The 12,719-nt window shown below is 37.1% G+C and overlaps 1 protein-coding gene across 1 annotated transcript in view; it reads left to right on the forward strand.

The window, feature by feature from the left end:
• The window catches only part of LOC122552959 (centromere protein J-like), a 129,525-nt gene that overhangs the window by 30,671 nt on the left and 86,135 nt on the right, over positions 1 to 12,719 (forward strand). Inside the window, exons 3-5 of the mRNA XM_043696273.1 lie at positions 7,950 to 8,112; positions 10,012 to 10,215; positions 12,211 to 12,339. Of these exons, the coding sequence (XP_043552208.1) occupies positions 7,950 to 8,112; positions 10,012 to 10,215; positions 12,211 to 12,339 (496 nt within the window). The remainder of the gene's footprint in view (positions 1 to 7,949; positions 8,113 to 10,011; positions 10,216 to 12,210; positions 12,340 to 12,719) is intronic.

Raw genomic sequence — 12,719 nt, forward strand, 5'->3', positions numbered from 1 at the left:
TGTCTTCCCTGAAGAAGATGTAACTTCTCCAAGCAAGATAATAAGCAATTGTTCCTGGTATCATGGGATAGGAATTTAAAGCAAATAAAAGGGCAAATTATATTAAAACTATATCATTTTAACTCAAAAGTTAAAAAATCTTACTAAAGGATGCAGGAATAAGGGTCAAGGAGTAAACTAAACTTAAAGAAGAGATCAGTGATAAATTTGGTAAATGGATATATGTAAGAGGACAGAATCACATTTCATTGTAAGTCTCCCATTAGCAAAAAGCTTTGATAAAGATGTAGCAATGAATTTGAAGGTACGGATTGAGGGATAAAAAAATCACTTTCATTTTGCACTTTGTGCATATGGCAAATGGATTTAGTCAGTTGACAATGATAAATATTGAAGGGAAATTAATAATGGTGGACAAAGTAATTGAGAAATAGATACAATGCTTCATAAAATCTTAGGGGATCAAGTTGGAAATTAACATCTTCCCTGACATAGACAGTCCCTGTAAAGGACTTGCTGGAAAAACTTGAGAGCCATAATCCATCTCAATTTTTTTTGTGGGAGAAATCCAAAAATTCCTTTTGTAATGAGTGATCATCCTCCAGCTTGGAAAGATATTATAATTATCTCCACTCTGAACACTAAAATGCATAAATGCAGAGTAGAAGGCATTTATTAAGGCTGACGTCTTGGAAAAGACTTGATAATTCAATAAAGCCATCAGAAATACATTTTAATTTAGAGACACATTACAGAGAAAAAGGGCAGAAAGAATGGGAAGATCCTGGTAAAGTTATAAGTTGTGATGAAAAAATAGTATCCTTATAGCATGGCAATCAGATTTTTAAGGTGAATTCCTCGAGGTTAATTGACATTGATTACATATGTAGAAAGTTACAGAAAGTGATGAGACATCATGCATTTTTGTGTACACGTGTTAGATTGTTATGAGGACCAATTATGTCAGATTAGGGTGACAAAGGAAAGTTGGCACCAAAGCAAGATATATGCCAGAAAGGGCGAGTGAATGTAGAAATACCACCATAATAGGGAGAACAGGGAAAGCCTCTGGCAAATACAAACATTGACTAAACATGCAAGATGAAGGATAGGAAATAAGGGCCATGGATCAGCAAAATTAGGTAAAGAGTGGAAGACCAGAAAATGTAGTATGAGTTCCGAAAGTGGACTGGACATAAACATGATTCCAGAAAAAGATTATAAACTTAAGAAAGGAATTCTAATGATAAAAGATAGGAGGCCGAATAAAGACCAGGACTATGAAATATGCTGGAAACACCATGAGATGTCAATGGTGGTGACAATTAAACAACTCACTGGAGAAAGAAGTTCCACAAATAACCCTATACTCGATGGAAGAGACCAACATATAAATGCAAAAGATAAGGCTGAAGCATTCTCAACAATCTTCAGCTAGAAGTGTCAGGCAGTTGGTCCATCTCGGCCTCCTCCAGTAGCCTCCATCAATACAGATACCAGCCTTCAGCCCATTTGATTCACTCCATGTGATATCAAGAAATGGTTGAAGACACTGGATACTGTAAAAACTATTGACCCTGACAACATTCCAGCAATAGTACTGAAGACTTGTGCTCCAGAACTTGCTGCTCTCCCAGCCAAGCTGTTCCAGTTACAACACTGGCATCTACCCAACAACATGGAAAATTGCCCAGCCATGTCCTGTACACAAAAAGCAGAACAAATCCAACCTGGTGAATTACAGCCACACTCAGTCTACTCTTGATAATCAGTAAAGTGATGAAAGATGTCATCAACAGTGCTATCAAGCAACACCTGCTTTGCAATAACTTGTTTGAGTTCTGCCAGAACTACTCTACTCCTGACCTCATTACAGCCTTGGATCAAACATGGACAAAGTGGGTAAATTCCAGATCTGAGGTGAGAACACAACCCTTGACAACAAGGTCACATTCGATTGAGTGTTGTGTCAAGGAGCTCCAGCAAAAGTGGAATCAGGCGGCAAACTTTCCACTAGTTGGAGTCATATCTGACACAAAAGAAGATAGTTGTGATTATTGGAGGTCAGTCATCTCAGCTCCGGGAGTGCTTCAGGGTATTGTCCTCAGCCCCACCATCTTCAGTTGCTTTATCAATAACCTTCCCTTCATCCTAAGGTCAGAAGTGGGGATGTCGGTGATAATTGCACAAGTTTCAGCAGCATCTGCTACTTCTCAGATACTGAAGAAGTCAATGTTCAAATGCAACAACATATAGTCAAAATCCAGGCTGAGGCTAACAAGTGGCACATAACATTTGCACTACACAATAGCAGGGAAATGATCATCACCAATGAGGGACAATCTAATCATTGACATTCAATGGCATTACCAGCACTGAGTGCCCCACTGTCAACATCTTTGTGGTTATCCTTGACCAGAAACTTAACTGGAATCACCACATAAATCACAGTGACTATAAGAGGAGGTCAGAGGCTAAGAATACTGCGGCAAGTAACTCGCCACCTGATTCCTCAAAGTCTGTCCACCACTACAGGCATCAGTCAGGAGTGTGATGAAATACTCCCCACTTGACTGGACAGGTGAGGCTCCAACAACACTCATGAAGCTTGACACCATCCAAGACAAAGCAGCCCACTCAATTGGCATCATATCACACGCATCCAATCCCTTCACCGCCGACGCTTAGTAACAACAGTTTGTATTATCTACATGATGTATGGCAGAAATTCACCAAAGATTCTTGAACAACACCTTCTACACCATGTCATTTCCATCTAGATGGACAATGGTCAGAGATACTTGGGAACATCACCTGCAATTCCCCTCCAAGCCACTCACCTCCTGACTTGGAAATATATCACTGTTCCATCGCTGTCACTGTCAAAATTCTGGAATGCTCTCCCTAATGTCATTATGGGTCAACCTACACCATGTAGACTGCAGCTATTCAAGAAAGCAGCTTACCGCCACCATATCAAGGGGAGTTAGCAACAGGCATAAATGCTGACCAGCCAGCAAGCTCACATACCATGAGTGAATGAAAAAAAAGAAGCCCCTCTGATTGATAAGTTTTAATGGTTACAAGCAGTTAAAGGATAACCTGATAAAGTTGCTAAACTAAAAGATTTGCAAAGGATCGAAAATAATTAAGTGTAGATACTGATGTACCAGATAGAGAATAACCAGCCTTGTCATTCAGATGGTATGCAAAAAAAAAAGCTCTGTCTTGAATATGTAAGGAAAAAGCCAGACTAGTAGCTCAGGGTTTTGAAGAAAGACTCAGTGACCAAAATAAGCAAAAAGAAGAGGAGCTATGAAAATGTGTTTATGGATTGAATGATAGCGAGGGTGTGATATTTCTCTAAGGTATGTCTTGTACAAAGTAGACAGCATTCCCCTTAAAACAGACACATCAATGTCATTCTGATATCAAATAATTGGCAAGTTAGTTGGCAAGTATTGTTACTAGGCCCGTTGATGGTTTATGTGAGGATATTTGCAGAATTTGTGCAATGTGTGATAAAATAAAAAAGGAGTTTAAAATTGGTCATCAAACTTTAGAGGCTTTAAATACAAGAATCAGATATTAAACAGAAGAAGTCAGGAATGACTTTGGCTGAACGATCTTACTTAGAAGAAGTCAATCTCATTTCAATAAATAGGTCCATATCCACACAGAAATAATTTTTTATATATCCAAGATTGAAACAGACCAGTTAAGAAGTTTGATTGGTCATTTGAACTCAGACATGATGCCACTTGTGAACTGTTGAAACTGAGTTTCATTTTAAAACATGTTATGATTAGGAGGTTCTGAGAGCAAATCAAGTATAAAAAGATTAAATTCAGAGAAAAGTGCAGTCAAGTTTGAAGCTTTGGATCCAGAAGACTTCATTTGCCAATCTACCAGATGCAAATTACAGTACAGCAGTTTATCATCTTAGTAGGAAAGAAGAATAAATGTTATCCATTGATAGACAAGCCAAGGAAAATGAGGGTGCTTGAAAACACTTTAGCTGCCGAAACACTGGGGGGAATAGACGTTGGGGTGCATTTGTCTAATCTTCTGAAAAAAAGTCCTATTTAAGGTGCAATTTGAGAAAAGTTTGCTTGTAGCATTTGAGGTGGAGAATAATTTTCTTTGGGATAATGTTCATTGAACAAAGAACTTCACAGAAAAAGGTTGAGAATTTATCTTTCTACTGTGAACAGAAATGTTGGAAAGAAAATACTTTTCTAAAATAAAATGAGTTGACACAGTCACCACTGTCAAATTGTTTTACAAAGAGAAATGTTTATCCTGATAAATTATTAAATGTCTTCAAAGAGTGACATCTTGATTTATGATGAGAATATGGAATATTGTATTGTAACAATGTGGATAACAGTATTTTTCTTTAATTATTTTGCAATTAGTTATGATGTGTTTTGCTTTAATTAAGGGAATACGGAATCTGTGAATATATTGTTTATATTAGAAATGAGCAGCATGGAAAGAAAGAAAACATTACATTTCTTTGATTAGTTTTGAAAATATTGTTATCGAAAGTTTGAATTTAAAGAAAAGAGAGAATCTCTCAGTATCTGATTGATCACATTAAGCTTGTTAATGTTTTGAATTAATATACTGGCGATTAGTTGTCAGGCCACGTACAAATAAGGAGTACCTGTAGCATGGTGGGGGCAGGGGATTGCAAAAGAAGATGTTTAGTTTTCTTTCTCACTGAATATCTTGGATCGAGACTGACACCTATAACATGGGGCTCTCTGGCTGAGACTGACTAGGCAATATGCAAGCCTAGGGGCAGCTGTCCAGAACAGGGGTTTCACTTGTAAAACTAAAGGAAGACCCCCACAAACACCTCAGCTACTGACAATGAACACCAGTCTGCAGACCAAACAACCAAGACATTATGGAGCCTACAAAAATACAAAACTATTCAACTTGTAATCAGTTTGCTCAGACACAGAGATATAGAATATTCCACACCATTGTACTACATGCAAACCTGTTTGCCTTTGAATGTGTGGCCTTCACATTACAGTAAAACTTTAACCCACATCCATCCAAGAGAAATATTGGGCATTCAAAACTATCAGAAACCCATTCACTTTAATCGGAGAACCATTCACACCTCATCCAGTAATCAGGAGGCTCATTCAGCCCCAAGCGGAGGAACAACAGCTCAGTAATCAAATCCAGACTGAGTTAAGAATCACACAACACCAGGTTATAGTCCAGCAGGTTTATTTGGAAGCATTAGCTTTTGAACCACTGCTTCTTCATCAGATTGACAAACACCTGATGAAGAAGCAGCGCTTCGAAAGCTAGTGCTTCCAACCAAACCTGCTGGACTATCATCTGGTGTTGTGTGATTCTTAGCTTAGTTCACCACAGTCCAACACCAGCTCCTCCAAATCAAATCCAGATTGAGAGGAGATAACAGGGCACACAGTCTGTATAACTGCTATTGCTGCCCTTGGGGTGGGGGAGGGGAGGTGGGGGGGCGAAGAGAGAGGGGGCCTTTTTCCAACTTCAAGCTCCTGCAGAACAGTTTCCTCACAGGTTGTAGCCCTAACAAGCAGCTTTGGAACCAAGAACCACAGGGGCCAAACCAAGACATTGAATCAGGAAGACAAGCCAAAAGCATCATCACAACAAAGGTCATCAAAGAGGATATGAAGCCAACCAAGTATTATCTGAACAAGAGTTTCCAGATACAGAATATGGTGCTGGAAAAGCACAGCAGGTCGGGCAGCATCCAAGGAGCTGGAAAAATGACGTTTCAGGCAAAAGTCCCCGAAACGTCAATTTTCATGCTGCATGAATGCTGCCTGACCTTCTGAGTTTCCAGCAGGTGGTTGACTCAAGTCTCCAGCATCTGCAGTACTCACTTTTACCTTCCAGATAAAGCCTGTTCCAAACCAAGAAAACCGATGGCAAGAACCTCAGCAACCTGGACACACTTTAAAACTCTGTTTTCCCCGGTGGTGAGTTGAAACTCCTGAGATCCCAGAGTTTCCAACCTAGCTAACAGGGAGGGGAAGGCAGGTGGCGATAGTGCAGGGACCCCAAGGGTAGGAAACCTGAAGAACATGTCTGGGATTAAAACTGCTGTTTAGCTTTGAATAGTGTTTTAACCTCTGTTTAATTTGATAGCGTATCTCATTACTGTCCTCTATATAATTGCATCAATTTCACTGTTTTATTGCATTTGCCTTTTTAAATTTATTGTATTATACTTACCTTTTTGTACTTAAATAAATGCAGAGATTATTTTGCCCTGAAACACCTGTCTACTTCCTTCTTCATTTCACATTCTCTAAATGTCCAAAGTCTGAACCAGGGATCTGGGGGTGATTTGAACTACTTAAAAATCAGCAAATTACTGATCACAAACCAGAAATCCTACACACCTGAGAACTGTTCCATGAGGTAGACCACCCTCAGCCACTTGGTATTTTTATTTGAAGTGACCCATTTGAGGGCATGCCTACTTGGAGATAAAACAAACAACTGAGGATGCTGGAAAGTTGAAAAAAAACCTAAAGAAGCTCAGCATGTCTGACAGCATCCTTAATTGAATCGTGGAACAGGATTGGCCACCTCCAATAAAATTGCTGAGCAAGTTCTGAGCTAGCAGGTGCAAGTTCAGGGCCTCCATTTGATCTTGATGTTGGGATGTGGAAATCCATGGAAAAATTCAGCCTATCTTAGCCTTTCTCCCAGATTTAATTCAAAATGAGTTGCCGCCTTGTTGTTGTAATTTCTCTGCAGATCTGCTATGCTCAGTTGTGTTCAGGTTTGTTTATTTCCATATTTTTGGCTGGAAAATATAACCACTTCAATTTACTGAAACAAAATGTTCCCATGGTCAGTAGTTTGCAGAATTCTTAAACAGCATTGATGTAGTGATTGTCACAAGGTTAGCCAGGTGGCCCTCATAGAATATGTGTTACCTGATTGGGGCTATTAATCTGGTCCACTCAAGGAGCCCTGACTGACAGGTAAGAATAGGACTGCCAGCTATCCTATTCATTCTGAAGGAGCTGGATCAGTGTCAAGGACTCTCCACATGTAAATAAAGGGTGACTTGGTGATAGGATACTGGCCGTTATGGAGTTATTTAAATTGACAATTTAAATTTAATGATCTAAGTGATGTAGTCTTTTCAGAAAGTTTAATTTCTCCCCCATAACTCCTTCATGATATTTGTAGATATTATTCAATGCTCTTGAACCACCTTTGATATCTTAGTCTATAAATTACTTCACGTGATTAATTATTTCCATTGGTTTTGAGATGACCAATTAAATAAAATAATACTTGCATTTATAAACTGCTTTTCATGACCTCAGAGCATGTCAGAATGCTTTATACCTAATTCAGTCATGTTTTACAAACAGCAGTCTGATCACGATAGGACAATTTGATTTTAAGTAATGTTAAAATGGGATAATGTTTGAAAAGGTCACAGTGAAGAAGTATGTTTTACAAATAATGCCATTGGTTATATCATAGCCCAGAGGGCAGACAGACCTCAGTTTAACAAACGCCAGTAGTTCCAACAGTGCAGTGCTTCTCAGTACTATATTCTGTGTGCAATTTCTTGAAATGAAGAGGATAAAACCTATACTAGGCATGTGCTCATCGCCACAAGTGCAATGGTTTACTGATAAGGCTGCCTGCACACAATAAATTGTAGATTCTTTGGACAACAACCAAACTACCAGAGTCTTCCCATTTTTGGGAAATAAAGCTTTTCTAACATGCATTTCTTTGTTGACATGATATAGTGAAGCCAATAAAATTAAATGAATTTGCCCAAAAAGACTGAGTTGAATGTTTGGAAGATTGGAAAAAGGTTTAGCCTGGGACACGACCAGCTTCTTAAACAGTTATATTACAGCTGGAGTATATGAATTTGTCACTTTGTTTATTGCTAGAAAAAGGATGGATCAGTTTGAACATGAGAAGATTGAAGAAATAGCTCGGTTAGATGAGTACAAGAAGGAGGAAATGAAGAAACTACAAAAAGCAAAGCAATTGTCTGCAAAACACTCAGCAACAAGAGCTATTTTTGATAAGAAAGAGAATGAAGAGATGGAGGTAGGTCAGGATCCTGGCAAAATACAAATAATTCTTCAGTCAATGCTAATGAAAATGAAAAAGGCTGGTTAGCTGAGTTGGCTAGGCGACTAGTATATGGATCAGATAACAGAATTGATCCTGATTTCAGCAGATAGACTGCTTCTTCAGTCAGGCCATTGTATAAAACATGACAATTCTGCCATGATTCAGCAAATAATCACCAAGATCTTGCCTTTGAACAGAAGAAGAAGAAAAAGAAAAAGATATCAGAAACAAAAATTTGTGAAGTGTTGCAAAAAGGACATTGCCAAATTGGCATCTTGGTTCATACCCACATTTTTTTTGCTTCCAGTATTGAAAAATTAGACATCAGTTACTTATTGCCCAAGACTAATTTTTACTGTTCCCTTTCACTTACCTAGATAATCATTAATCATATGGAACCAAACATATCTAATTTTCATAATTAGAGACATATTGGGAACCAGGTCTTTCATATATATCTGGAATACACTTATTGATGAAAAACACTGACTATGGTAAACATTGTAATGGATTGGTTGATGAAGTTGTTGAAATCTTGCAGCAAAAAAACAAATTGCGACTGATGTTTATGTCAGTTTACTCATTTATGAAGGTGTAGAGGTGTACTGTACCATCGAGAGAGTGGAAGCTGGCAGGACCTAGAAAGGCACAGAGTATGCTGAAAAAATTAAAAATGTATCATTTGGTTGAAACAAATAGCTGGAGCTGCATTACCATGGTACAAAACAAATTCAAATTTGGCCAAGTAGTTAAAATTATGCCCCAAGTACCAAAAAAATTCAATCAAATTTGAATTTTACTGATTTGGACGACATCAAACCAAAGAAATGATCCGATGTTTTTGGGACATTTTGAGCAGCAGAGAATAGCAAAGAGCAGCTAAGCAAGTACCAAGACTGCCAGCAGAATATCTCTCTGAAAGGTATCTATCCAGAACAAATCTGCGCAGCAGAATACTGAAGCCGACCTAGAGAAATCTACAAAGAAAGCTTAACATCCGAAGACGACAACTGGTTTTGAAATTAATTTGCCATAAATTTAAGAGGGAATTTATTGGACCAGGATTGTAGAATAGGGGTTAAATATAGGTTTAAAAGAAAGGAGTTGTAAATAGTTGTTGTCTAATGTTCTTTTTTGGACTTAAAAGAAATAAATTGTTAATTTTTTTTCTTTACATAGAAGGATTTTTGTGGTTCTTGGTCACTCATACTTTAACAGATTACGGAGCGTGGTGAGCTTTTCTGTGGGTCTGGTTCAAATTAACAGAGGGTTTTTACTCCATGTCGTAACACTCAGCCAACTAATGTCCAGCTTTCTGGATCAAACGGCAGCCGTTTGAAACCCTACTTCAGGATTCAAAACTTGTATCTAGTACCCTAATAGATTAATACACTGAAAAACATATTTTCCGATATTTTGTTTAACTTACATGCTCAACATACAACGCTGTTTTTAACAATGCGACAGAGTATTTTACTTTCTGAGCAGTTTGGTTCTAGTTGACGTCTTTAAACAAATGCACTTCATTCTTATCAGGCTTGCTTTACTCACTGTAAGAACCATGTGCATTGTATGACATGCAGATATAGATATTGATATTTTCTGTTTTGCTGAAACTTTCTCAATTGCAGTTTAATATTGCATTGTTTGTACACCCTTGCATAAGTATAGTAATGAAAAGTGCCAATATAAATGCAATCCTTTTTTTAATGTCATTTCATGATGACCTATGTGCACCCTAAGTGTTTACATTGAATTTATATATGACCAAATTTAAGAATATGTGACATGTGGTTTAGTGTTTTGAAACTATTTATTTAGTGTTGTTTATTCATGATGACTGTTTTATCCCTTCCTCTCTAATCTTATTAGTTTTTGAAGCAGCAGCTTAGTCAGCTCCAGGAAGACTTCAGAAAAAATGAATCAAAGTGGTCTCATGCCCACAAATGCCTACGAAATCAGATTGACACATTGACCAAGGAAAACATTGAACTACGTGATGAGTTGAAAGCCGTAGACTGTCATCGACAGGAACCTATGAAAAAGACTGAGATCAGCAAGAAATTTGAAACACCAGTATGAAATTTACTATTGTTCAATATTATTCACTGCGGAATTTTAATCAAAGCTACAGTTGTGGTTTAACGTTACAGTAATTAAGAAGTGTTCAACATAATGGATTTGCTTCATTTAAGATAAAAGTAGATCCTCCATTATGTCAGACTTTCACAATGTCAGAACATCCCTAATGCTTTGCAACAATGAAATACCTCTAAGGTGCAACTAGTGTTCTAATATAGAAAACACAGCAACTAACTTAGATACTGCAAGGTCCCACAAACAGCGACATGATAAGTAGTGATATAGTATATCATCATCTGTGTTAGGTATTGTTTGAATGCTAAATATTGATCAAGATACAGCAGAGAACTCTCTTGCTACTCTTTGGGGATAATGCTAGAGATCTTTTATGTTCACCTGAGCAGGAAGATAAGGCCTCTGTTAAACATTTCAACTGCGTACTTAATCTATTTTGAAAGATATTTGCCACTTACATGCCTATTCTGAATTTTGATAAATATAGTCTGTATTTTCTTGCAATCCTCATTTGAATAAGCCCTAATTTAGTCTTTTTGCAAATTTTGAAGTGGTGCTTCTGATTCCTTAGTCTATATTGTGAACGTAAGTGGGGAATAACAGTGGTCCAGCAAGAATTCTGATAGGACACTTTTTTGCCATTCTGAACAATTGCCTTTCACCCTTTCTGTTTACTATTTTGTAATCAGCTTTCTATCCATTTGGTCACTTGTGTTCTAACTCTGACTTTAAACAGAGTCTGCTGTGCCTTCCTTTTTTTGAAATCCAATAATATTACATTATTTAACTAAACCTTATCTGCACTTTTTGTTACTTTTCTAAAGAATTTAAACAGCTTGGTTTGAAATCTGTACTGATTGTACTTAATTATATTTTCACTTTCTAGACCTTTTTCTGTTTCATTACCTTTCTAACCACCAATGTTTAACTGGCTTATAGTTTTCTGGATTTGTCCTGTCTCTATTCTTAGATATAGAAATCACATTAACATGCATAGTTTAGTACAACTAGAATACTCAAAGCAGGGCTCACAGTTTAAGAATGAAGGGTCTCCCAGTTAGAGATGAAGAGTTTTTTTTCTCTCTCAGAGGGTTGTGAGTCTTTGAAATTGTCTTCCCCAGTGAGCAGTAGTGGGAGGCTCATAGAATATTTTTAAGGTGTAAATAGATAGCTTCTTGACTAATGAGGGGTGAAAAGTTATTATGCTAGGCCAGGGTGGGCAATTGAAGACACAACCGGTTTAATATGTTGGATGTCCAGCTCATAATCTGATCAGAACATGCTTTTGCTAGACTTCAACTGATTTTTCATTCAGGCTTATAACAATTCTCTTAAGCAGGATCAGGTTGATGATTTTCACATCTAAAGTGTTATTCTCCGTAGATTTTTATAAATTCTAACAAAGTATTTTGAGCATTTTGTATTTTTATTTCCACTTTCCAATGTCTGTAGTATTTTTCCTGGAATTTTGTCGGATGGGGTGTGTAGTTGGAGGCTGAGGTGGTGTATTAACATGGTTCCTATTTAATTAACATATCATCTAAATGCTATTCTGGATAAATATACCCTTCCTCCCTGGCCTCTTCTCCTTTTGTGCTGTGCAAAATGATTGGAGACCTAACTTTACCCAGTAGGATGCAAAATAACAGAAGACTGCTCTCATCATCTTACATTCACCTTTTCCCACCAATTCTGCCCTTTCATATGCATAACATTTGAACATTGCTCTCAAAGCTTGCATGTGGGAAGCTATTTGACATAGCAGACATTAGGAAAATCACTGTTGAGAAGTGTTTGCACAAGTTACATGCCATAACATCAAACAGCAAGGAGGAATACAACATCATATTGCCCCTGCAATAGTGCATTTTGATTGATCCTTGATGAGCAAAAGTAAATTTGTTTCTTGCTATAAGCAGTGTATTATCATGATACTTTACTATAGTAATAAATATCACATTTAATAACATCTAGGTGTCAGATGCCATCATTAAAGGTACATCACAAAGAGTCTCATGCAGGCAAAGGAGTCGTAGTTCAACTCCAACTGGAAGAAGAATGCCTATGGAAAGAAGACTGACCCCTGTGGATTCTGAGCTGAAGGTATTGCATACTTACTTTGAAGTTATTATTGCTCATTAATATATTTATCCAGTGAATAATGCTTAATACATGGTGATTTTTTATAGATATTTTTATTGAAAATTTAACATTTTTACAAGTTTACAAAATTAAAAAAAAACCAAGTATAAACATTGATATACAATTAAATCTTAAATAAATAATAACCAAAATTTAACAAAAGAAAAATACAGAGAAAAAAAACGAAACTCAATTAACTACTAATCTAATCTACAACTAACCAGAGTGTATAATTAAGTCTCTTACATTATTAAATAAGAGAAAAAAAACCCGACGGATAACACAGAAATTGGGTAGTGAGTGACATGCTCGGAATGTATTAACATCAAATGTAACAAAAC

This window comes from Chiloscyllium plagiosum, chromosome 9 (assembly GCF_004010195.1).
Source record: "Chiloscyllium plagiosum isolate BGI_BamShark_2017 chromosome 9, ASM401019v2, whole genome shotgun sequence".
NCBI classification, from domain to species: Eukaryota; Metazoa; Chordata; class Chondrichthyes; order Orectolobiformes; family Hemiscylliidae; genus Chiloscyllium; species Chiloscyllium plagiosum.